The sequence below is a fragment of the Chelon labrosus genome (assembly GCF_963514085.1).
Source record: "Chelon labrosus genome assembly, chromosome: 10".
NCBI lineage: Eukaryota > Metazoa > Chordata > Actinopteri > Mugiliformes > Mugilidae > Chelon > Chelon labrosus.
The window spans coordinates 20,774,247-20,796,512 of NC_140360.1; the positions used below are offsets into that span (position 1 = coordinate 20,774,247).

Sequence of the window (22,266 nt, forward strand, 5' to 3'; positions counted from 1 at the left end):
GAGGTTCCACTGTACTTCATAAATGAATTTAATATACAGTGGAGTTGAAAAGTCTGATACATATAGTGAAGATGCTTTAATGACAGCAGCTATCACAGTGCTGTTTCGTCATCCATGTGCTGTCGGGGGCTTTAGGCACAGCCATGTTTATAACAGGTGAACAATGACTGCATGTTAACCCTTGAACAGGATGACTTGATGACTGGATCAAATCCAGCGAGTATCAATGGATACAGCTCAAGGATATCTGACCACATCTGACCTCATCATCACAAGTTCCTTAAAAATTCGGACCATTTCCAGGTTTACATGAAAATATGACAGATATGTGATGTGGTCTCAGACTTTTGGAGCCCTGCTATATTTCATTTCATCATTTTCCTTTCGTCAGCGTTTTCTGGTAGACCGGTGAATGGTCTTTGTAACATATACTGAGCCTTTTAAAATGGCAGCAGCCTTCTATAAATGAATTTAATTGAACTTCTCTGCTGGCTGTTAGAGGAGGATACTTCCGCCCCAAAGACTTCAGATAAAAGAAGAGAGGAAATGAGTACGCTGTGTCATAGCACACGTTCATTCATGTTTTACAGCTTTGCTCTGAGCTTTTCGTGAGCAAAATAATCATGTCACTGTGGATGTTTGGAGTCTATTAGGATCTGTTGTAGGTTCATAGAAATTTTATTGTATTTTCACCGACTTGGTGATGCTGGAGAATAAAAGCACGTCTCTCAAGAGATAACATGATCAATCACATGCATGCAAAGAAAAGTCCGTCAGGGAAATTCTGCCGTCATCTCTGTATTATGAATTGTTTTTAGTAGTTATGATTAATAAATTGTGAACTATTCTGCCAGAATTAACAACAATCTGGTATATTTTTTGGTTTACTAACAGGTCATTGGCTGAAAATGAAACTGAATTCTGCTGCTAAATGATAAAACATTGACTGCTGACAAATTAAATCAAGATTTATTATCTGAGGACCTGATGCAGTTTCACATACATTTACCTCTTCCTGACTGCACTGACATATTTAACCACATCCTGCCTTTTACAAAACCTATAGGAATATTCAACTTTGGTTGTGAACAATGTATTTATTTTTATTTAAAATTATGACAAACAAAGCCCTAACATTCAGCCTTCAAAATCCTTGAGTCACTGTTAATTATCATTGTCATCTAAGATCTTTATTTTACCGTCACAACAAGCACTTAAGTTAGAGCTGAACTGAAATGCTCAGAATACATGTAAAGATTAAAAGTTTTAAATCATGGTTATGAGGACATCTAGTGGTTTGTGTCTAAGTGAATAGACCAGACTTCTCCCTAGAACAAAAGGGCTTTATTCCACAATATAAACTTGTAACATCTTCTGCTACCCCGAGTCCTTCCAGCTGCGTCCTGTTCAGAGTTACACGCCGTTGTCCGACACGTCAGCAGCGTCTCAACAGCTGTAACCACCTGTGTAGCTTCCAGTACATCACACCACCAACGCTAGAGCACAACTCAGCCGAGATCAAGCCTTGTAAGTCAGTTCAGACAAAAAATTATTGCTCAGATAAATAAAACTATCCTACAAAAAAATGGAAATAATTATATTAAGATGCATGTACTAAACACCGGAGTTCAAAGAAAGAAAAATGTAATTTTGTGGGGTTTATAAGGGGGTGAAAACTTCAACTTCTGTCCTTTTAACTCTGGTTTAACATGCAAGGAGGTTCCAAAGAAGATAATATTAACCCTTGATTATCTCGTTAATTATCATGGTGTAAGACTCCTCTGCTGATGTAATGGAATCCCATGCATCACACTTCACATCCTGTGTTTTTGTTTTTTCAATTTAGACAACCACAAACAATTCAGAAGAAAGAAATATATATATAATATATATATGTAAAAATACAAAAAAATAACTAAACATTATAGTTCTGGACAACAAGTCAAAGAGGAGATAGCACCGTTGTTACAAAAGGGTCGGACAGACGGGAGGAGGGGGGTGAGGAGGGGGTAAGGGATCAGTGACACTTCCAGACCGGAGGCTCCGGTAACGGAATGAGGACACGCAGACTTCTGACAAACGGCTTCATTTCCTCATGTGTCCGTCATTCAGTGTACATGTGACGCAAATGTAGTCCTCCTTCTCGGCCATCTCCGCCGTGACACCAACGCAGACCTGGTGAAACCACTGGTTACAGCTGCCGTCACACTGGACCCAATCCACCTGCACACACAAGAGATCTAACACTAAAACCAGCAATGACAGACAGTTTATGGCCACAGTTATTTACATGATCAACATCATCATTCATGTAGGTTTTGTTTTTGATCTCTCTCAGTTCCCGCTGCTAAAGGTTACACTGTATTCACCAGCCAGTCTCTAACTCCCCCTGTTTACTGTTTGATACTGAGCAAACACGGACCGAGGGTTTTTATCATTTCAAACATGTAGCTTGAAGATACTCAGGATACTTTCAAGGACCCGAAAAATCTACATAAAATATTGTAATTTATTCAGACTTCTCTCAGATTTTTGTCTTTTTCTTGTGGGAAAACTCCACAACGAAGCCTCTAAAAATTCAAATAAAACAAAAATCCACAGATAATAAATACATTTATCTGGACAATATGTCTTTAACTTGACAAAGATCCTTCTGAACTGTTTACATTGGACGCTAAAACAAATGACCTGACAAGATATATGTGTGTTTATATGACACAAAACATTCTTCAAAATAAAACCTTTTTTGACAAAGTGGTTCTAACTGCTGCTGGGCGTTGAATCTGCCAACTTTACTGACAATACTGAATTCATTAAATAGTAACGCTTGTTTGTATAACTTATTTTGCTACCGCCATGTTTCTGTCCATCACAGAAATTTGTCCAACCCCTCATGTTTACCCCACGTGGGGCAACATGTGCGACTAACTGATCACGCATTAGCATTAGGGATGTCCCGATCAGGTTTTTTTGCCCCCGAGTCCGAGTCCGAGTCATTTGATTTTGAGTATCTGCCGATACCGAGTCCCGATCCGATACTTCTACAGTACATTAAAAAAAATGAAGTGACGTCATGCCGCATACGTTGTTTCTGTGTGGAGTTGAGACGGTCTGACTCTGTACCACCACATAACAGCAAATACTAAGCTGTTATTTTTCCCATTTGTTTTGAAATATTATAGATCTGATAAAAAAAATAATGAGAATAAATATAAATATATATATATATATATTCGATCCCTGATCGGGATGTAACGTCCGATTCCGATCGAGTCTGAAACCACGTGATCGACCCCGATTTCCGATCACGTGATCGGATCGGGACATCCCTAATTAGCATGGTTAAAAAGTAGTAATATATTCCTGTTATTAGGAAAACCGATTATCAATGTTTTATTTCACTGCTCTTAATATGATTAAAAAGGTCTTCCAACTGAGGCATTTTTATTCTGGTTATTGGTGAAATATTGGTGTTCATATAAACACAGCCACTAAAATGCTACTCAGACTTTGATTATATCCATAATCTGCTGCTAAACTCAATTTATTTTATTACATTGTATTCATTATGTAGAGTCTATAGTCACATAACAGCTCTCTAAAGTGTCCTCTGCAGATTTATGAGGTTATTCCGACTCTTTGCAAACATTTTCCTCACCTCATCTCCTTCTGGCAGCAGACACGTCTCTGCTGGACACACGGCCATTTCCTCGTCAGAGTCATCGGACTGGGAGAAATCTGAGCGCGGGGAGGATGATGTCGAGGTTGGCCTGCGCTGCCGGTTCTTTTTATTCATCTTCTGACGTTTGTGAGAGTGCTTTTTGTCCTTCCCCCTGCGCTCAGCATCTAAACCTTCCCTCTCCAGATGCCTCTTTGCTTTCTTTTCTGAGCCGATCACGGTCTCCCTCACATCGCTGGCTTCATCCTGACAATAGAATAAACACAACAAAACTGATGCAGAGGAAGCTTTGATGGTTTTAATGAATTATTTAAGTGGTAAGAGTCTGTACCTGGTTCAGTGGCAGAATTGTTCCCTGAGAGTTGAACTGCATGTGTTTGTCACAGTCTGTGGGCTTCTCCTGTGATGGCGACATGCATCTGTTTGTGTGCTGGCTGCTGGCTCTGTCCAATAAAACGTGGTAGAGGTTCTGGACTTCTGGCAGAGACACCTGTAGCAGGAGCCCCTCCACCATCAGCTCCTCCAGCTCGTGGCTTAAGCCTGTCATGCACACCAAGAGACAGAACTTCAAAAAGAATCCCCTAAAATAATAATGAACCACTGTTTTCAAACACAATTCTTCATCTAGCGGCAGCTGAAGCACACTGACCCTGCAGCGGTATGCATCTTTGCTCGGTGTAGAAGACAGTCTGAGCATGGCTTGTCCTGTTCCACTCTGGAGTCAAACATGGAGCCTGTATCAAAAAACATCAAACCCCAAAATTAACACTTGCAAATAGCGAATTGTTAAAAAAAAAAGTGTCACAAAGAGATGAAGGGTGACCTGAGTGTCGTTGTGCACGTTTTCGCTGCCTGATACCCAGCGGGTTAGTGTGGGAGGGGTTCCTGGTCTCTCTTCTAGTTCAGGTAGATTACACACCTGTGAAATCTGCTGTGCACGCTGCTGCCAGTTAATCGTCCTCTCAACCAGATATTGCAGCGCGTCACCCTCTGGCAGGCGCACCCCTATGCACCGCAGAGACGCTAGCAGCGAGAGGACTTTGCTTAATGGGGGCTTTTCTGACAGCTGGCACTGTGGACAGAGCCATGGCTGTGTCTCACAGGAGTCTGATGGGTCCCTGACGCACACACTGTGGAAAGCATCCCTGCAGAGCTCACACTGCAGCATCGCACCCATCGGTGCCTTCTGACAGAAACACACCCTCAGGTCCATGCAGTCTGCTGTGGGAAGGAGCTTTGACTCATTTGCTGCCCTGAGATTAGAGAAAGCCTCCATCTCCCTCACACGCAGCTCCTCCAGAGTTGCCATCTGGTGAAAAAAATGTGGAGTCAGTACATTTTCTGACAGTGAAACTTCAGCAGACATTTCTAAAACATTTCTAAAAAGAGGAAGTTCAGAGAGGAAGCTCTGTTCCATTCTTTGTTTCTGTGACGTACAATATTACACCATTACAACTGTTCTACTTTACCTTTTCCCCAAACTGTCAAAATCCCTTCATTATTTGACCACACTCCTTACCCTTATTCGTAATTCAACCTATAAACAGTACTTCTCATCACCAGGGTCTTACTGCCCAAACCTTTCTCTTAATACCTCAGTATGTGTATGAAGTATCTTAATAATATATACTTACTGCAGAGGTAGAATCCTTGGTCTCCGATAGCACTTTTTCCACATCACTGAGAGTGTTGAGCCTGGGTGTCTTCTTCTTGTTAACTTTAGGTGATTCTTTCCCTTTCTTGGCCTTCCTCTTTGGAGAACCCAGATTTCCAACTTCACATCTTGGACACAGAACCTGTAACGAACAAAATAACTGAGTCTTTTTGAACCTAACATCCAGCGTCATGTCACTCTGCTGCTCCACTGTGTTTACATGCCAGCAATTGGCTGAGCTCTCAGAAGCATTTTTAAATGAATATAGAGGTCTGTATTTTATTCACATGACATGATATCTTCAGTATTTATGTCTTGTCTATAAAATGTCAAAAAACAGTGGAAAACGCCCAAAGGCCATCTTCAAATGTCTTGTTGTTTCTAACCAACAGTGTAAAAGTGTTCACTATCAGATGTGAAAAGAAAAACAATAAAGGCTGTAAATTAGGCTGGAGATTATATAAAAATAAAATAAATTAAACAATTATCACAACAGCGGATTAATTTACTGTTGATGATCAATTCACGACAAACCTTTGTGGCTCTACCATTAACGTAAAATGAATTTGCCGACTCTGTCTTTTTGAAAGACAGACAGAAAAAAGGAAAACTTTATCCCCTCTCAGAAACTCATGACATAGTTGTTCTTATTTAAACATTTTCAGTTTCTATTGAGGGACAACAGCTTCAGCTATAAGACGTGATTAATAGTGGCTCATGAATTCCGGGTAGACTGAGTCGCCACTGCATTATCACTTGTACGTAGTATCCCCAACCTTTCTCTCCTTTCTATACTCTTAATAAGCTCACACACACTCAACGGTTCTCCTGTTTGGGCAGAACAACATCAAGTGTATCTTTGCACTGGAAAATCTGCATTTTGATACAAAACTGTCATTAGCTAGCTTCTGGAATGAGCTGGGATGAGCTAGCTGCTAGCTGACATAACAAAACTGATTGGAGAGGCATGTCACTGAGGATGAGAGGTCTACTAAGTAGCCTTCTAGTGTTTAGTGAGAACCAAAAAATACCAGTTTAAATGTTTCTATCTACGTAGTTTTCATTATGCAGCAAATGTGTCAGTACCATTTTATCTAACATGTGTATGTCTAATTTTGACAACCTCAGACTGGTTGGTTCCCCTCCTGGCTCAGACCTCAAACCATGGTGTTAGACTATGTCAACGGGTGAGCTGTGGGATGAGATCACAGACAAATTGGGTTGTCTTCTCATAGTCCAACCACAAAGCGTCCGTTCCCACACGTGTCGTCAGAAATGAGCTACACGCGTTTATCTTGTATTTTTGTAAAACTAAAAATGACGGCACCACAACTAATGTGGTTGATGATGAAAAGACAAAACATTTCCAGCGTTACATCCAGTGAAGAAGAGTAGTAAGTGAGCTGAACCTCACTAAACTCAATAGTAAATTTGTCTGATTTTACCTCCAGTAAGGTAAGTGTTGTATCTTTCTGGAGGAAAGCTGCCGCTGCTGATTCTTTCCATTCCTTCACTTCCACCATTAAAGACTCCAGCCTGTCTAAAGGTTCCAGGTGGACTTGAATGGCTTGTCCTCGTAACACCATGTCAGAGAGGCATTCCATCAACGGGATGCAACCGGTGGCCTGAAATTATCAGATCATCTACAGTCACTCTCAAATCAACCTGAGTCATTTCCTCTCTGTCATAAACTACCATGTGTGCTCTAACCTGAATCTCCTCAGCTTCCTGAAGCCACTCCCGGGCTTTTCTGATGGTGTCTTTCAGGAGGAGACAGTTTGGGAGGTAAGCAGAGATGCCAGACGCCTTCTCAGCAGCAGCACTAAGAGTCTCTATGGAGTGTGGGGGTCTGTTGGGGCGATAAAAACAGTAATGATACAATGTCGGCGATAAACTTTGGCTTAAAATCTGCATCAGTACCACTAACTACGACAAGAACTGCCATGGCATTTTTGTTCAGAAGCTTTCTGAATATTTATTTTTCAACTGAATTTTTGAAAATATCTTGGACACATATTTTTGTAGCACTACAGGAAACCACGTGGACAGTAACTTTTAATTCTCAAACATCTAAAGATACGTTCTATTTTAAATGCTGGGAAGCCCCAAATTGAAAGCTGCAGAAAACTAAGCATGATGAACCCTGTGTAGAAACCCTGACTTGAGATTAGTTCACTGGATAATGGAGAAAAAGAGATGCACATTCCCGACAGCCATGCCATTAAAAGCCTGTGAGAAGCACTTATGACAGTTAATACTGAACAGCACTGAGTACCAATGGAATGAGGGCAGAACTAAACATGATGCTCACTTTTTGTTGGTCTTGTTGAATATTCTAGCAGCGGCATTTTGCACTAGCTGTAATTAAAATGAAGCAAAATCAGGAGCACTGACGTCATATTACATGATTCAGTTACAATCAGTGCAAATACCTGGAGAGAAAGTTAAAACTAAGAAAGTCAGAGCATGACAACCTATCGGAACGTGCTCTAGTTGTTGTTTTGGACGTTTTTTCTACCCTGTGGCTTACATCACGGGTCAATAATTGCTGCCCTCACCTGGCTTTCAGAAGGCTGCTCGCCTTATCCTCCCAGTGCTCGGACACAGTGAGCTGCTCTTGAAGGCGTGCCATGGCTTTCTCCACAGACGGATGAGGTGCCAAACCTACTCCCTGATCAATGAGCCTCCTCATTGCCTCCAGAGTCAGTGTGGCGGGCTGAGCACTGGCCTGCTGCACCCCCTCCAGCCACCGGGCCTGTTCCAGCCTCACTCTCAGGCGAGGCAGCTCTGGCAGGTCCACGTCAAAGTCAAAGCTGACATCTAACAGGCTCTGGATCTCGGCGACGCTGGGAACTTCATCTGCCAGGACCTTCTCACTGTGCTGCTGGAAGTCTTCAATGCGATTCAAGAGTTCCTAAAGACAGACATGATCATTTAGAAAACACAGGAAGTCTAAATAATGCTTTTGCAAACTTGATTTCTGCGTTAATCTAAATCACGTATATTATATCCCCCAACAAACTGTGTGTTTCTGTACAGATTAATTCAAATTTAAATCTTAATTTATTTTCTACCATTACTTCTTGGTGGCTGAATTTCTCCCATATTGGTTGTTGTTCAGTTTGGGGGGGGGGGGGGGGGGGGGCTCATTATGCTTAATCAATCGCCTGACACAATGTGAAACTGACAATTCAGCAGTGTGGCCAGTCCCATGGTCTGATTTCCATCATGGCTCCTGTCACAAGATTATTTATCAACGGCAAAATGTATTAGTAGTAAGTAGCGCTGCCTTTCCCTCCTTGTGTGTCTACATTGTTGAGGGAACAATCTGAATAAATTAAAATACTTATACTAAGATATAAAATCAGTTCAGATCGAGCTGATTTGAGAACAAAATTTTACTGAGATAAAATCCTCTCCAGCTCACCTTCAACATGGGCGCCTGAGGAAGACTGCAGGAGAGGTTATAGAGCTGCCTCACAAATGAACTCAGCTCCTCCACTGTCAGCTGGCTGCGTGACTTCACACTACCATACCGATTCCTGGGAAAGAATTCAACTCTGTTAAGGCCTTAATACTATTTTAAAACACAACGAAACATGAAGGACAATTTGTGGTCAAATGAACTACGAGTTTATTTGCTGTTCATTGTTACCTGGTCTGCCTCTTGCCGTTCAGTAGCTGCTGTGCCACCGAAGAGCACTTCTCTGCATCTTGTGTGACCACACGAAGCCGACGCAGGAGGTCGTTGTCAGGGAACAGATTGGACTCTGATTCAGCGAGAAGGGAGCGAAAGACTGGCAGGCCTGAGGAGTGAACACTTGGTTAATCAGTCTGACACACATCGTAAATAACCCAACACACTGCTGAGTAACACAGTAAATCCTGTCTATAACTCATGTAACTGACATTAATGACAACCTATTCATTCACGTGGTGCAGTCATTTTTTAACATGTTCCCCCTCCTTTCAAAGAGCTCATTGTATTCAGATCATTAAACTTTACAAGCTGACATGGAAAACTTGATCTACTGGTTTTTGATGAACTTCATTTTATATCTTCAAAGTGTTAATCATGCAAAGGTTGAAGAAAGCTGTGTTAAATAGTCTTTAAAAATTAGCAGTAGCTTTGTCACAGAATGTAAATGCACCATCTGTGTGGAGTTGCTTTCAGAGTGAAACAGAAAGACCAGCAAACTACTTTCCAAAACTAGTTCCCCAAGTAGTAACTAGTAAGTAAATGTTAATACCATGCAGAGGAGCTCAAATAAGACAAAGACTACACACGTCTATCAGTTTGACCCAAAATACACAGAGGAGAGTTTGCTGAAGCAAGCAGTGTGAGGAAGGACATCGACTGACAGCAGGTGGTCACACATGACTAACTTTGTAATACACAACAGTGTTTTAACTTGTATGAATAGGCCAAGTAACCAAAACAATACATGTAATAGTATTATATTCTAAGAATACAAACTGTTAATAATGTGTGAGGAGGGACGGCTCTTTGGCATAATACTTGGCGATTCTGTGCAGTTCAATAATCTGTCTTGTTTCACAATCAGAGTAAATTATTTTTTGTTTCTTTGGCTTGGCAGGCATTTTTAATGTATTTACTGCAGTAGTTATGGTAAGTAACTATGGCGATGTGACGGCCATGCCATTTGTCCCTGCAATAGAATTCAGTCAGCGTGGACGTAATATATATCGCAAAGCTGGACGAGTGAGGCAGTAATAAAGTGGATAAACCTACAAGAGAGATGAGCCACTCAGATATCATCCCTCCTAGCTACAATGTTGTCATGAGTGATGCATTTTATGAGCAAAAATGATGTTTTTCAGACGTTTTAGATGTTTCCGTTAAGCACTACATTGTAAGAAGGGTGTATCACCTTAAGACATTTGTACAATAACATTGTTATGGCTCTTTATTGCGCTGTTTATCTTTTTTTACTGGCTCTTGCTGCTTACCTTTCTTCTTCTCCAGTTTAGCCTCTAGAGTCTCCGTCACACGAGAGGCCCATTCATCATACAGCTCAGCTCTCTGCTTCACAGCATTCATCATGGGGAACAGGTCGTCCAGTGTGTATCTGTAACTGCAGCAGCAAACAAAGCACTATTAAGACGCACAAATCTAGTTATAAGCAAACAGAGTATGAAGAATTAATATGAATAATTGCAGACATATTTGATATGTCTGTTAATAACATCTGCATCAGTTCCAGCGACTTACTTCAGTGTGTAGTTGGTGACAGGGCAGGAGCAGAGGTCGTTGATGTGGTACAGACAGACAAGGACTCCTGGGCTACAGGGGCAGGTGATGGCCGACAGGTAGCAGGTGGTCCTGCACTTGGCACACTGCCGCTCGTCATCCTGGAGGTGATCGTATCTTGCTTCCTTGCAGTGCACCACTCCCTGAAGGTGGGAGACAGCAACAGATGTGTTCAAAGCAAATCCAAGTAGAGCGAGACCCTGTGACTGTGTTTGCATGAGTAGTCATGATATGTCTCTGTACTGTGTTTAACTGTTGACATAGTCTTAAATCCTGTACATCTAGCTAGCAACAAAACCTTTCTAAAAGCGACACAGTATTACACATTTCTACACTAAGCGAACACTATGAAATGTAATTGTTTATACACAACACACAGTGTGTATAGTGTTAATTGTGGTAACATGAAAGCAATACTATACCATTTTCTTAACTTTCTCCCTCAGTTCCTGCTCGTCCCGGATCATGATGAGCATGTCCTTGTGGACAGCTGAGGCCAGGACCATGTTGAGCGTGTCTGCCTTTGAGGCCATGTTGCACACCATCTCATCATGGGAGAACACATTGTACCGATGCAGCATACGATAATGGTCAACGCACTGTCTCCCGAGCGGCATCTTATAGTATAAAAAAAAGATAAAAAATAAATAAATAAAAATGGATTGAGAGGACAGTTTACATCATGTAAAGTGTACTGTGTTTACATGGACACTAGTATTCCACTAATTGTCAAAGTAATAGCCCAATCAAAACAATTACTTTATATAACCACCTCAGTTAAACAGACTGGCTTGATTTGCCACAATGAGAAGGAATTTTCAGCCATATTAAAAGGGGTGGTGTAAATATTCGATAATCCGTTCAAAAAGAAATGTTAGGCGTAACGGTGATATGATGAGTTTCAGAGCAATAGAGGTACTAAAACAACCAGTGTAAGTCAGAATTCACCTGGGCAGTGTGGGCAGCAATTCAGTGTTGTAAATAAATTTGAGGAAGAAAAAATAATTCTTCTGTTTTATTTCCAGCAGTTCTGTTGTGTATTTAATAAATACAGCGTATCTCATCTGATCATTTTATTTGCCGTCCATGTTAACAGCTAAGTTGTAATTGAAAATCATAAACAAATAAAAAATTAAATCATAATTGTAAATTCATTTTGAGTATTTTTTCAAAAAACAAACTAAAAAGTAAAGTAAGTAAAGAGACATTTACCCAGTCCACAGTGCAGAAGTTGACCGCCTCAGCGAAGTTAAAGCCCTGATTGAAGCCACTGTGATAAGCCCTAGGAAACGTGATGACGAACTCACCAGCACACTGGTTTGTTCTGTAAATCTGAAACAGATGAGAGACAAAAGAAAATCTTGTAAGAAATACAAGCCACCTTATCATTTAAAAATCAACTGCTGTGGATAGAGAAAGGTGAAAGCAGAAACATATGCACGTACTGGGACTCCATGGGCCATTAGGGTGTTGGGGTTCATGATGGTGACCAGCTGGTGTAGCAGGTCAGGCTGAGACTCAAACAGCTCTGGGGCCAGTTTCCTCATCACTTCCTCCAGTTGTTCTGCAGCAAAACCCGGAGCTCCATACCAGGTTTTGGGTTCCCCCCTTGAAGAAGATAAAATTCACTGCTACTGAGCCAAAACTGAGGAGATTTTAGGAACACAAGCCAAACTAGACCTGCATAAACAGCTGAGCTTAGTATCAAAAAACTTTTGTACCAATGCAGGTAGTTGATGGAGTAGCTCCAGTGATCCTCAATGTGCCAGCAGAAGGAGGAGAAACACATGCCAACATAAAGCCATGGCAGCGTCATCCCACAGATGTCAGCTGTTACGTGAGTCAGGACAGACGGCTTCATCATCGCCAGGTTGTTGAGGTTCCAGCCACATTTGAGGTATTTCTGCAGGAGGAGCAACATACTCAGATCATTAAGACAGAAGTGATCCTGCTCACTTCACAAAAGATGAAACTTGGTTCCACAGATATAAAGACGTGACGCACCTCATCTGCTGGGGAAACCTTAAATTTTCCATTCGGGATAGGAAATCCACTCCCAAACTCCTTTGAAGCGATATCTGCCCCATATTCTACTGTAACGTCCTCTTCGATAGCTCCAACCAGACGCCAGAACTCCTTCTCCACCAGCTCTGTAGGTACCATCTATCAAGACAATGTGGGGATTCAAGTTTCAAATACTCATAACAAGAGTGACTGACAGATTTATGTTGAAACCTTTTCTACTTACATGAACTGGCATGTTGAAGTAATCAGATTTGAATGCATCTGCCATTTGCCCAAACGCACGCAGGGAATAGTCCCTGTATGCTTGTTCAAACCCGAACGCCTCGTGAGGTTTGCTGCATTCCTGTGGGTGAGATTAGAAACTGGTTAAATGCTAAATATGCTAAACATTCATAGACATTTATACATTAGTTTGTTATCAGTTTTCTGTCATGTCATGCTTTATGCTAGAAAATGTATCTTATTTCAATTTTTTCCCTTATTTAACCCATTCAGACCGGATCACGCATCTGTGCGTGTTTACCTTTAAGACCGGATCACGCATCTATGCGTAGTTACCATTAAGACCGGCAAACGTGTCATTTTGAGCGTTATCGTCTTTTTCGAGGCACATGGCCAATTATATGCACTGTGATTGGCTGAAATATTCTTGGGTGAGTGACAGAGATGCTTAGGGATTTTTTTTAAACTCATGTGACTAATAAAACGCTTTGTGATTGGCCGAAATAAGCCTACACGTGGAGTATGTTTTGGTCGAAAATTTTAAACACCGTGCTAGCGATCCGTCATGGCTGACTCAAGTGAAGGAAGTGATATTGACGAAGTAATTGAAAAAATAGATCTTTACTGATTTTCAAAATTTTAAAAATGTTTGGTGTTTATTGATTTTTAAAAAAAATGCATTTGAAGATTATGCCCTAGCAAGTCAGTCAAGTTGAAAAGCCAAAGAAGTAAGCTGTCAAATGCTTTTTATCTCATGTTTTTATCTGCTACAGAGCCTGAGAAATTAAGGTTTTAGTAAGCGTTGACATATTTTGAAAAACCTCAGGTTTTGAGAGGGGCTTTACAGAAGAGTGTTTAGGCCTAAATGGGTTAAACAACATTCAGTGCACACTTGAGGCTATACTAAGAGAAAATACGTCAGTGTGAATCTTCTGGACAGAATTTAGATCTTGGCATTAGCAAAATGCTAAACTACCTGCTCCATTTATCAGATACACAACCACCCCTCACCTCCTTAGTTCACTACTGCTTCTGCGGTTATACAAGTGAAACTGAAACTATGTTTTGTGGCTCAGCGGGTCACCTGCACACAAAGCCCTGGTGAGTATACGGTTTTAATAGGTGATTCTGAAAAGTGTCAAACATCTACATTTATAGCTGATGGGCTAAGTATTATCACAGTGTCCAGAGTGGCAGTGGTATTGTGTTATCTTTCAGCAGATCATTGTTCCTCATTGCAGGCTTTATTAAGTTACGCCTTCTGACTCACTCGCTGCACGAGAATACACCTGTGCTCACACAGCATTATCTGCTCATGATTCATTACGGTGTGGACCATATCATAAAGTTTGCGTGGAAAAACAGCAATCTGGTTAGTCATATGGGATTCTTTACAGCAGTGTCAGAAAAGCATAAAAAAGTCTGCAGACTTACATAACCTATTGCTATGTTAATGTCTATTCATATATTTCGGATTAGGGCTCAAACATAAATAGAAGAAGTAAGAAGCTGACATTTTGAGTAAAGAGTGAGAAAATGACAGTGTTTGTTTTTTTAGCTTGTAGATGTCTGATAATCGAGAGACTTGGCTTAATGGGATAGGAACAACAGGAATTAATTGTAACTCAACAGAAATATTTTAAAAATCAAACTAATGAAACTAGCCTGGATAAAAATGATGGTACCCCTAACTTAGCATTAGTTTGCACAAACCTTTAAGGCAATCACTGCAATCAAGCAATTTCTGTAACTCTAAATGAGACTTCTGAATCTGTTGACAGGTATTTTGGCCCACTCCTCGTCTCCTTGTGAGCAAACTGCTCCAGCTGTCTCAGGTTTGAAGGGTGCCTTCTCCAGACTGCATGTTTCAGCTTTATCTACAGATGTTCAATAGGATTTAGATCCAGGCTCATGGACGGCCACTTTAGAATAGTCCAATGTTTTGTTCTCAGCCGTTTGCGGTTTTCATCTGTTTGTTTTGGGACATGATCCTGTTGGAGGAGCTATGACCTACTGAGAACAAGCTTTCTGGGCACTGGACACTGGGCAGCACATTTAGCTCCAGAATGCCTTGATAGTCTAGAGATTACACTGCACACTGCACAGTTTCAACCCCCCCTGTGCCAGATGCAGCAAAGCAGCCCAAGAACATAAACGAGCCTCCTCCATGTCTCACAGTGGGTACAGTGTTCTTTTCTTTGGATGCTTCAGTTTTGGATCTGTGGACATAGAGCTGATGTGGCTTGCCAAAAAGCTCCAGTTTTGTTTCATTTGTCCAAAGGACATTCTCCCAGAAGCTTTGTGGCTTGTCAATGTGCATTTAGGCAAATTCCAACCCAACAGTGGAGCTGTCCTCGGCCGTCTTCTATTAAATAAACTTTGGCTCAAACAGCAAGATTTTTCCCTTGCGGCCACATCCAGGGAGGTTGGCTACCGTCCCGTGTACCTTAAACTTCTGAATAATATTTACAGCTGTAGTCACATGAACATCTAGCTTCTTGGAGATGGTCTTATAGCCTTTAGCTTGTTTGTAATTTAGTTTCTAATCTCCTGTGACAACTCTCTTAGTTTTGAACCCCCCTTTCAAACGTGCAGGACATTTATACAAAATGCTGCAGGTTAAGGGCCAAGACGATCCTGGAACAGCCCAGCCACCCCGGACACTCTCTCTTCTCCCTACTGCCATCAGGCAAACCATGGGTTTTTCTTTCTTTAACGCAGTGGTTCCCGAACTTTCTCTGCTGGGCCCCCCTTTGGTACATAAGAACCCCCCCCCGAAAAAAATAAATATTTTGTTTTCAGACTCCATCGTAGTTTATTTATTTCACACATCGTAATTAATACAAACCTCAACCTTTTTTGAACAAATAAAAGTAACCTTTACTGTATAATTATGTTCAGTGTAACAGGTTTGGGTTTGCGTGGGAGCCCGTAAAAAACTCGTCCATCTCATCGCTAGCAGTGTCCTCTATTGATTCATTCATTCCATCTAGAGGGTGACACGGGAATCAATTGTCGCTCCCATCCCATCCCGAGCCCACAAAAATACTCCCCAAGTCCCGTCCCGCTCCCTATGTTGTTCTCTAAAGTTGGGCGCACTCACCGCATTGCAGTGTCATTTTATAATTTAATCTCCGGCTCCGTCCCGCTGATTATTTGCTCTATCCCGTTCCTATCACGTTACCAACAGTGAAATTGACTCCCGTACCGCGGGACTCCCGCAGGAATATCGTGACTTGGGGGAGTCCCGAAAAATTATCACCCTCTAATTCCATCCATGCCTCCCCCCCCCGCAATGGCTCTGCGCCCGCCCTAGGGGGCGCGCCCCCCACTTTGGGAACCACTGCTTTAACGGAAGGGTACCAACAATTTTGTCCACGTGTGTAGATCTGTAAATATGCATGATGTACTCCCTTTAATTATTAAAGCATCACTTTAATCAGACTTTAACAGTTTATCCCCACCTGAGCCAGGCACCTGGGGCACCTCCAGTCTCCTTTAGGGACGTCGTGCAGAGGAGGAATCAAACAGAAGGTGTGGTAGCTGTCGTCACAGCCGTCACACAGCAACAGACGGTCTTCATCTCCCCCACTGCCGCACACCAGACACACAACCAGATCCACCTGGACGACAAGAAGAGCAGTTTGTAATGAGGCAACAGAAAGGAACTATAACATGAAAAGCAATCTTTCTTCAACAAAATTTATTACAACATAAAGAGCATCAAAGCGCATGTGAAGAATATTCTTGGGAATGTTGACTCATGTAAATGTACTCTTATAAGGCCACCGCCTGATGTAGGAGTGGAAACCTGTTTTTAAACACATTATTCCTTTATCCATGTCACTTCTTCCAGCTGGAAATGTCAGATTTGTGTGTTATTTGTGCACACCAGCGAACCACAGGAGATTTGAATGTCGGACGATGCATTAATCTGACTAAACTTAAAATTTCGTATCTCAACACAGGCTAGTCTCAGTTGGAGAGCAGATAAAAAATTATTCTACTCACGGGGCTCGGAGGAACCGGAGGGAAGATTTTCTTGTACCGTGACTTCAGTTTGTCAGCTTCAATTATAAGTTCCTTACTTTCAACAGGCTCCTGTTTGACCAGAATGGGAATCTCTTTTTCTGCAAGACGACAGAAAACATTAATAACAAGACTAACAAGTGCTTTAACATTAACTTTAACTGGAGGCAGTTTACGTTAACACCACGTTATAAGAAGTATATAATAATAATCAATAAATGGTTCACTTAATTGAAGTTGTATACAGATGTAGGTACACTTTTAAGGGTGTTCATTTATTTGTATTGTCAGCAGCTATGCAGTTACAAATGCTTTTTACTATAATGCCTTTTATTATGTGTGAAGTTGTCAATTCCCACAGGAGTTTTTTAAATTGCTTGATTGCACATAAGACTGTTATAAACCATTTGTGAATGATGATGTAATGCTCACAGATTCTAAATAGGGAGGCCAAAAGAATGAGTGTTACCATAATTCAGCAGAGTTTCTTCAGTCTGACCTGGCTCTGGCTTGACGACAAAAGAACCCATCCTCCGCCTCAAGTTCGGCTTGCTCTCGCCTGGCTCACCTGGTTCAGTCTTCACACAAAGGGCCTACAGGAAACAGATAGAAGTGAAACTAGCGTCAGGTTAAAGCTACCACAATCAGGATGCAGCCTACGTGGTGAAGTCTGTACTGCAGGTATCAGAGGAGTTTTAGTCAGATGTCGGCTTTTAAAATATTTACGTGTTGCCTCTCACATATGACAGTCCTCATCTATAATACGGTACTTTAATATTACTTGTGTATCTATTTCAACAACTTTCAACAACTTTTAGTGCACACATTAGACCGACAGCAAGAGACAAGACATCAGTATGAATCTTCTCGATAGGGTTTAGACCTAACTAATGTCACACTATGTGAGAATATGCGGTGAACACTTAAGTCTGTACTGGCGGTTTCAGGGCAGTTTTAGTCAAGCGTTTGTGGCTCCCACCTCACACTTCATGCGCTTGGCCCTGCGAGCACTGGGGCAAATGTCAGGCATCTGGGCAGGCAGCCTCTTAGCCTGATCCTGCAGAATCTGCTCCTTGGTGTCTGAGCTCTCCTTGCTCCCCAGGCTCTCCACCGGCTGGACGGGCTTCTGAACACACTGGAGGAAAAGAATAATTGAGCCAATTAAAACCACAACAAACTGACTAATACCACTTTTAAAATAGCACTACCTAACTGGAAATACTGGTTCACTCAGATGTAGAGAAAAGTTAACTTATCAATGGAATGGTAGATTCAGTATGAAGTCAGGCAGGATAGATTTAAGATAGAGTTTAGAGTACGGTACATTTTAAATGGAAGTGTATATATAACTATTGCTATTGTAATAGTGTACAATATAATATGACTACTACTTCAGTGGCAATAAAATAAGCAGGACTACCACATGGGTTGATTATCAAATCTGGTTGAAAGATGGGGACGAACTCAACTGATTTGGTATTAACTGTGTTAACCGTGTAAGACAAAAGGCCAGGAGGAGGATGTGGTTAGTGACTGGTGATTATTTTTTTTAGTTCAACAAATTACAGTTTGTTGTGCAGAGAACATGCTCAGAACATGTCACAATAACTGTAGAAAACACACAAACGGATGGAGCACTGTGACATTATGCACGCAAACTTTATTCCAAAAAAATGTATTCCAAAAAAAAGACGCTTTATCCCCACATTTCATTTTTAATATAATAACGTTTGCGCTGCATAACTGTCAAAAAGCTCTGGCCCCTTTACATGTATTTGTTTACTTTCTCCAGTAACATTGAGACACACAGAGGACATTTAAACTTAGCACCTGCTCAATGTCACAACAGCAAAAGTACGTTTGTCCATAGATCGCAATAGAATATAGACGACGCAGAGGTACTGATGCGAATAAAGCAGACCGAAGAAAGGTTAAATTCCCAATATCATGTCTGCCAATATAATCCCATTAATGCGTAAATACTGTGGACTACCCAGCCACACATAAATAAACATGCATTTTGTTAATTGTGTGGCTTCTTATTCACGACACAAACGTACCTTTTCAAATTCAGGATCAGCCTCCAAACGCATCAGTTTGGAAGCTGGATCTGGTGCCTGAGGCAAGAGAGAGCTCAGGTAATTAAACAATTTAGAGTGACCTATCAAAGAGGTCACACAGCACCAATTCAGTGATACTGGATAAGCTCTCTTGCAATGTGTTACACAATATGAGGGTGTAAAAGTAATTAAATGACATGACTAGACACCAGATAACAAATTCAATGGCAGCTTATTAGTCAGAAGACAGAGTTAACTTAAACATTTCTCCAAAACTCAAATAGATCTCTAAAGAAAGTATAATATGTAAGTTGTAATTAAACACAGAACATGCACGTCCTAATAATGCGGTTATTTGTGTTTATACTAGTCATATATACTTCGTCCTTGTAAACTGCTTATTAAAAAAGGTAAACTGAACTGTTTCAGAGTGATTCATTTGTAATTGAACTTTGACCGTTACATTAACGAGTTGCATTATTAGAGATTTGTTCATGATGAGCCACAGACTCACCAGGAACACAATATGCCGTCACACTGATGCATGCGCCCAACTCACCAGCAGGTTTGCTCCGGTCTGAAACAGATTGTAGGGATAAAGGATTCTCTCGTAATGCCCTCGCAGGTGTGAGCCAACAGCTTTGCCAGGAGCGTAGCCCATTTGTAGTGCAATCTTAGTCCATCGCCTGTCCCGGCAGACAATGTCAAATCCACCCTCCTCTGCTACCAGCTATAATGACACAGGTTAATGAAGTTAAGTTGTCTCATTGCATTTTAAAACACATACATCAGATGATCAAAAAATAATCAATAATTAACCTTATTTAGCTTATATAGATCCAAAATCTTCCTCTCCACATGGGGAATCTTCAGAGAACATCCCTGCAAATCCCAAAATTTGGCAATCTGGTCCAAGAAGTTGAGCTTGACTCTGGTCTGTGCCTGAGAAAGGATGTAGGCAGTGGGTTATAAATAAATTAAATGCAACACAATCAATTAACACTATGGACTCAGCGCATTCTGGTAGTAACACAATAACAGTGGATTAGAAAAAAATATATAAATATAATAAAATTACAATTGATTGTATAATAAATGCACTTTCATCAGTAACAATTAATCCTTGTAATATCCAGTCTAAATGCTGTGTTACATAACATTATTACAAGACATTAATAGAACCGCTCTTTGTTCCACTATTGCATTATTTCTGCAGCCTGCATGAAGCTAGTAATTGCATTAATGAGCTAAAAATAGGAACTGGTTTTAGAGTGGTGATGCACAGACAGATAAAGTAGTCAAATGACGTCTGGTATAATCTGACTAACAAAACTCACCTCAAGTTCATTGAGCCTCTGGATCCGAGGAACAAAGTGAAGCCTGTCGACGTCGCAGGCAAACGGAGGCTGCCAACCCTTAAACAACAACAAAAGCACATACGTATCAGCTGAAGCGGTGGGAGGTTTTTATTACTTTCATTTTTGCGTGGATATATCATATTACGAAGGCTAAGCGTTTTTCTGTTTGTGGTAGTTGTGTACTCTTAATTACGGAGGCAATCAAGTATGGATGACTCAATTAAAGTGAAATTAAGCAGGTAAATAAAACTGTTTTTTCTTTTCTTTTCTTAAACTGATGACAGAATCAAGTTAGGTAAAGAAAGCCAGGTCTGCAGATTACTGAAAGAACACAGTGCTCTACTCTCATTTTGTAGCTCACAACACCAATCAATAATACCACACACAGCTTGGCATTAACAATAAAAACACCCCCATTGTACAAGCCGGGCCCCCCAAGTTTGTGTTTTGAGTCTGGAGCCAACATCATCCCCCCACTGGCACACAAAATGGCCAGATGGAAGACTCACTCACAGGCTTACCACAAAGCCAACATGGAGGACAACACCCTACAACACAGGCTCATACATGAACAGTGGCTCACTCTCATGAAACTCTTAATTTTATTAATATGAACCACAGCTATGATGTTGTGTAATATGGCGGATTTCACCACAACTTCTTCAAAAGTCCTATTATTCAAGAAGAGTAGTTTCTACAATTAAAAAACACAGTGTACTTTTTGTTCCGGCGTGGAGCAAAAATAAAAAATAAATGACATTAGAACAAAATATTGCAGTAATTCATCCAGACTCATTAAATAATTACTGTTTATTAGATAATGACCGAAAAGTGATGGAGCTCACAGTGAATGAGTTGCTTCATGATGCTCTCCAACAAATTAACCGATAATAATGTCAACTTCACGGCTGTCAGGACATTTATGGACAAATATATATAAAAAATAAAGTGAATATTAATGTCTATTATGAAATCATTATTATCATAGTCTTCTTCTACGCAGCTGAACGGCTTCCGCATAGCCACCTATGTCAAAGCAGCTAAATTATGACAGGTTGGCTATTAGCTAGCGTTAGCCTGCTAGCTAAGTGGCTCAATGACCGGAGCACCGAGGCTTTGTTGACACACGGTGAACGGCAACTATAACCCACTTATAATACACCGAGACGTCTATATTACCGCTAATGAGCTCAAGGTCGACCAAAACGGCTCAGTAGTAAATAAAGATAAATATTGGGTAGCTAGCGGTGGCAGCACAAAGAATGAACACAGCCGTGCATCCGCCATGTTGAACAGTCCCTTTAAATCCCCAGCGCTCGGTTCATCTACAGCCCGTCTTAACGGTCAACTACTCCAGCATCCGCGCCTCGGTAACGTTTAATCAGCTGCTACGGCACTCACCGGAGGCGGCCGGACTTTGCAAATGCCCGTCTTTTCGGCGATGGGACGGATCTTGTTGATGAAAGCAAAGGGATCACGGAATTCTTCCCAGCTGGGCTCGAAGACCGGGCACTCCGGAGGAGGCTTGAACTCGTCCGGCCGAGGGTGGCTCATGGTTGCGGACCGACCCGGTGGTTGCTCGGACAGGACAGGTCACCGCTCGTGTCGGTTCTCCCCGAGTGTGCTTTGCTCTAATTTATTTAAAAAATCCCGTCTATTCGCCGTCAGAGTCGGTGGCAGTCGGTCGACATCAACACGAGAGGAGGCAGCTTAGACACACACACACAGAGCCTACACACACATCCACACACACACATCCACGCACAGTGAAGAGACTGTTCCAAGGCAGTCAGCACGTCCGCCCGAAAAACTAGACACCACACTATTCTTATTAATGCATGTGTGATTTCTCTGTTTGCTTCAGTGTTTGCAGTTAAATCCCCGCATTCGTCGGTAACTAGAGCTAAACACGGCTTCAGTTCTGTCGTGTAATAAATCAGTCGTTAACTATTCCTCACTATACCCCG

The 22,266-nt window shown here is 41.4% G+C and overlaps 1 protein-coding gene across 3 annotated transcripts; it reads right to left on the reverse strand.

Annotated features, from left to right (window-relative positions):
* Positions 1–1,077: 1,077 nt before the first annotated feature.
* Positions 1,078–22,266, reverse strand: kdm5bb (lysine demethylase 5Bb). Of its 3 annotated transcripts, none has more exons than XM_084553487.1 (28): positions 21,701–22,266; positions 20,279–20,356; positions 19,761–19,883; positions 19,501–19,671; positions 18,942–18,998; positions 17,861–18,016; positions 17,381–17,474; positions 16,864–16,982; positions 16,317–16,475; positions 12,854–12,973; positions 12,610–12,768; positions 12,327–12,508; positions 12,051–12,213; positions 11,818–11,937; positions 11,028–11,222; positions 10,567–10,748; positions 10,305–10,429; positions 8,989–9,139; positions 8,761–8,875; positions 7,892–8,247; positions 7,044–7,182; positions 6,779–6,958; positions 5,314–5,475; positions 4,503–4,988; positions 4,329–4,413; positions 4,011–4,219; positions 3,659–3,925; positions 1,078–2,223 (listed from the first exon to the last, which is right to left on the reverse strand). In XM_084553487.1, exons 1-28 carry the CDS (start codon positions 21,851–21,853, stop codon positions 2,086–2,088), a joined length of 4,644 nt encoding a protein of 1,547 aa, XP_084409613.1. In that variant the 5' UTR covers positions 21,854–22,266; the 3' UTR covers positions 1,078–2,085. The 3 variants fall into 3 exon arrangements, with proteins under 3 accessions (XP_084409613.1, XP_084409612.1, XP_084409614.1); XM_084553486.1 differs by having other exon boundaries at positions 17,351–17,474; XM_084553488.1 differs by lacking the exon at positions 18,942–18,998.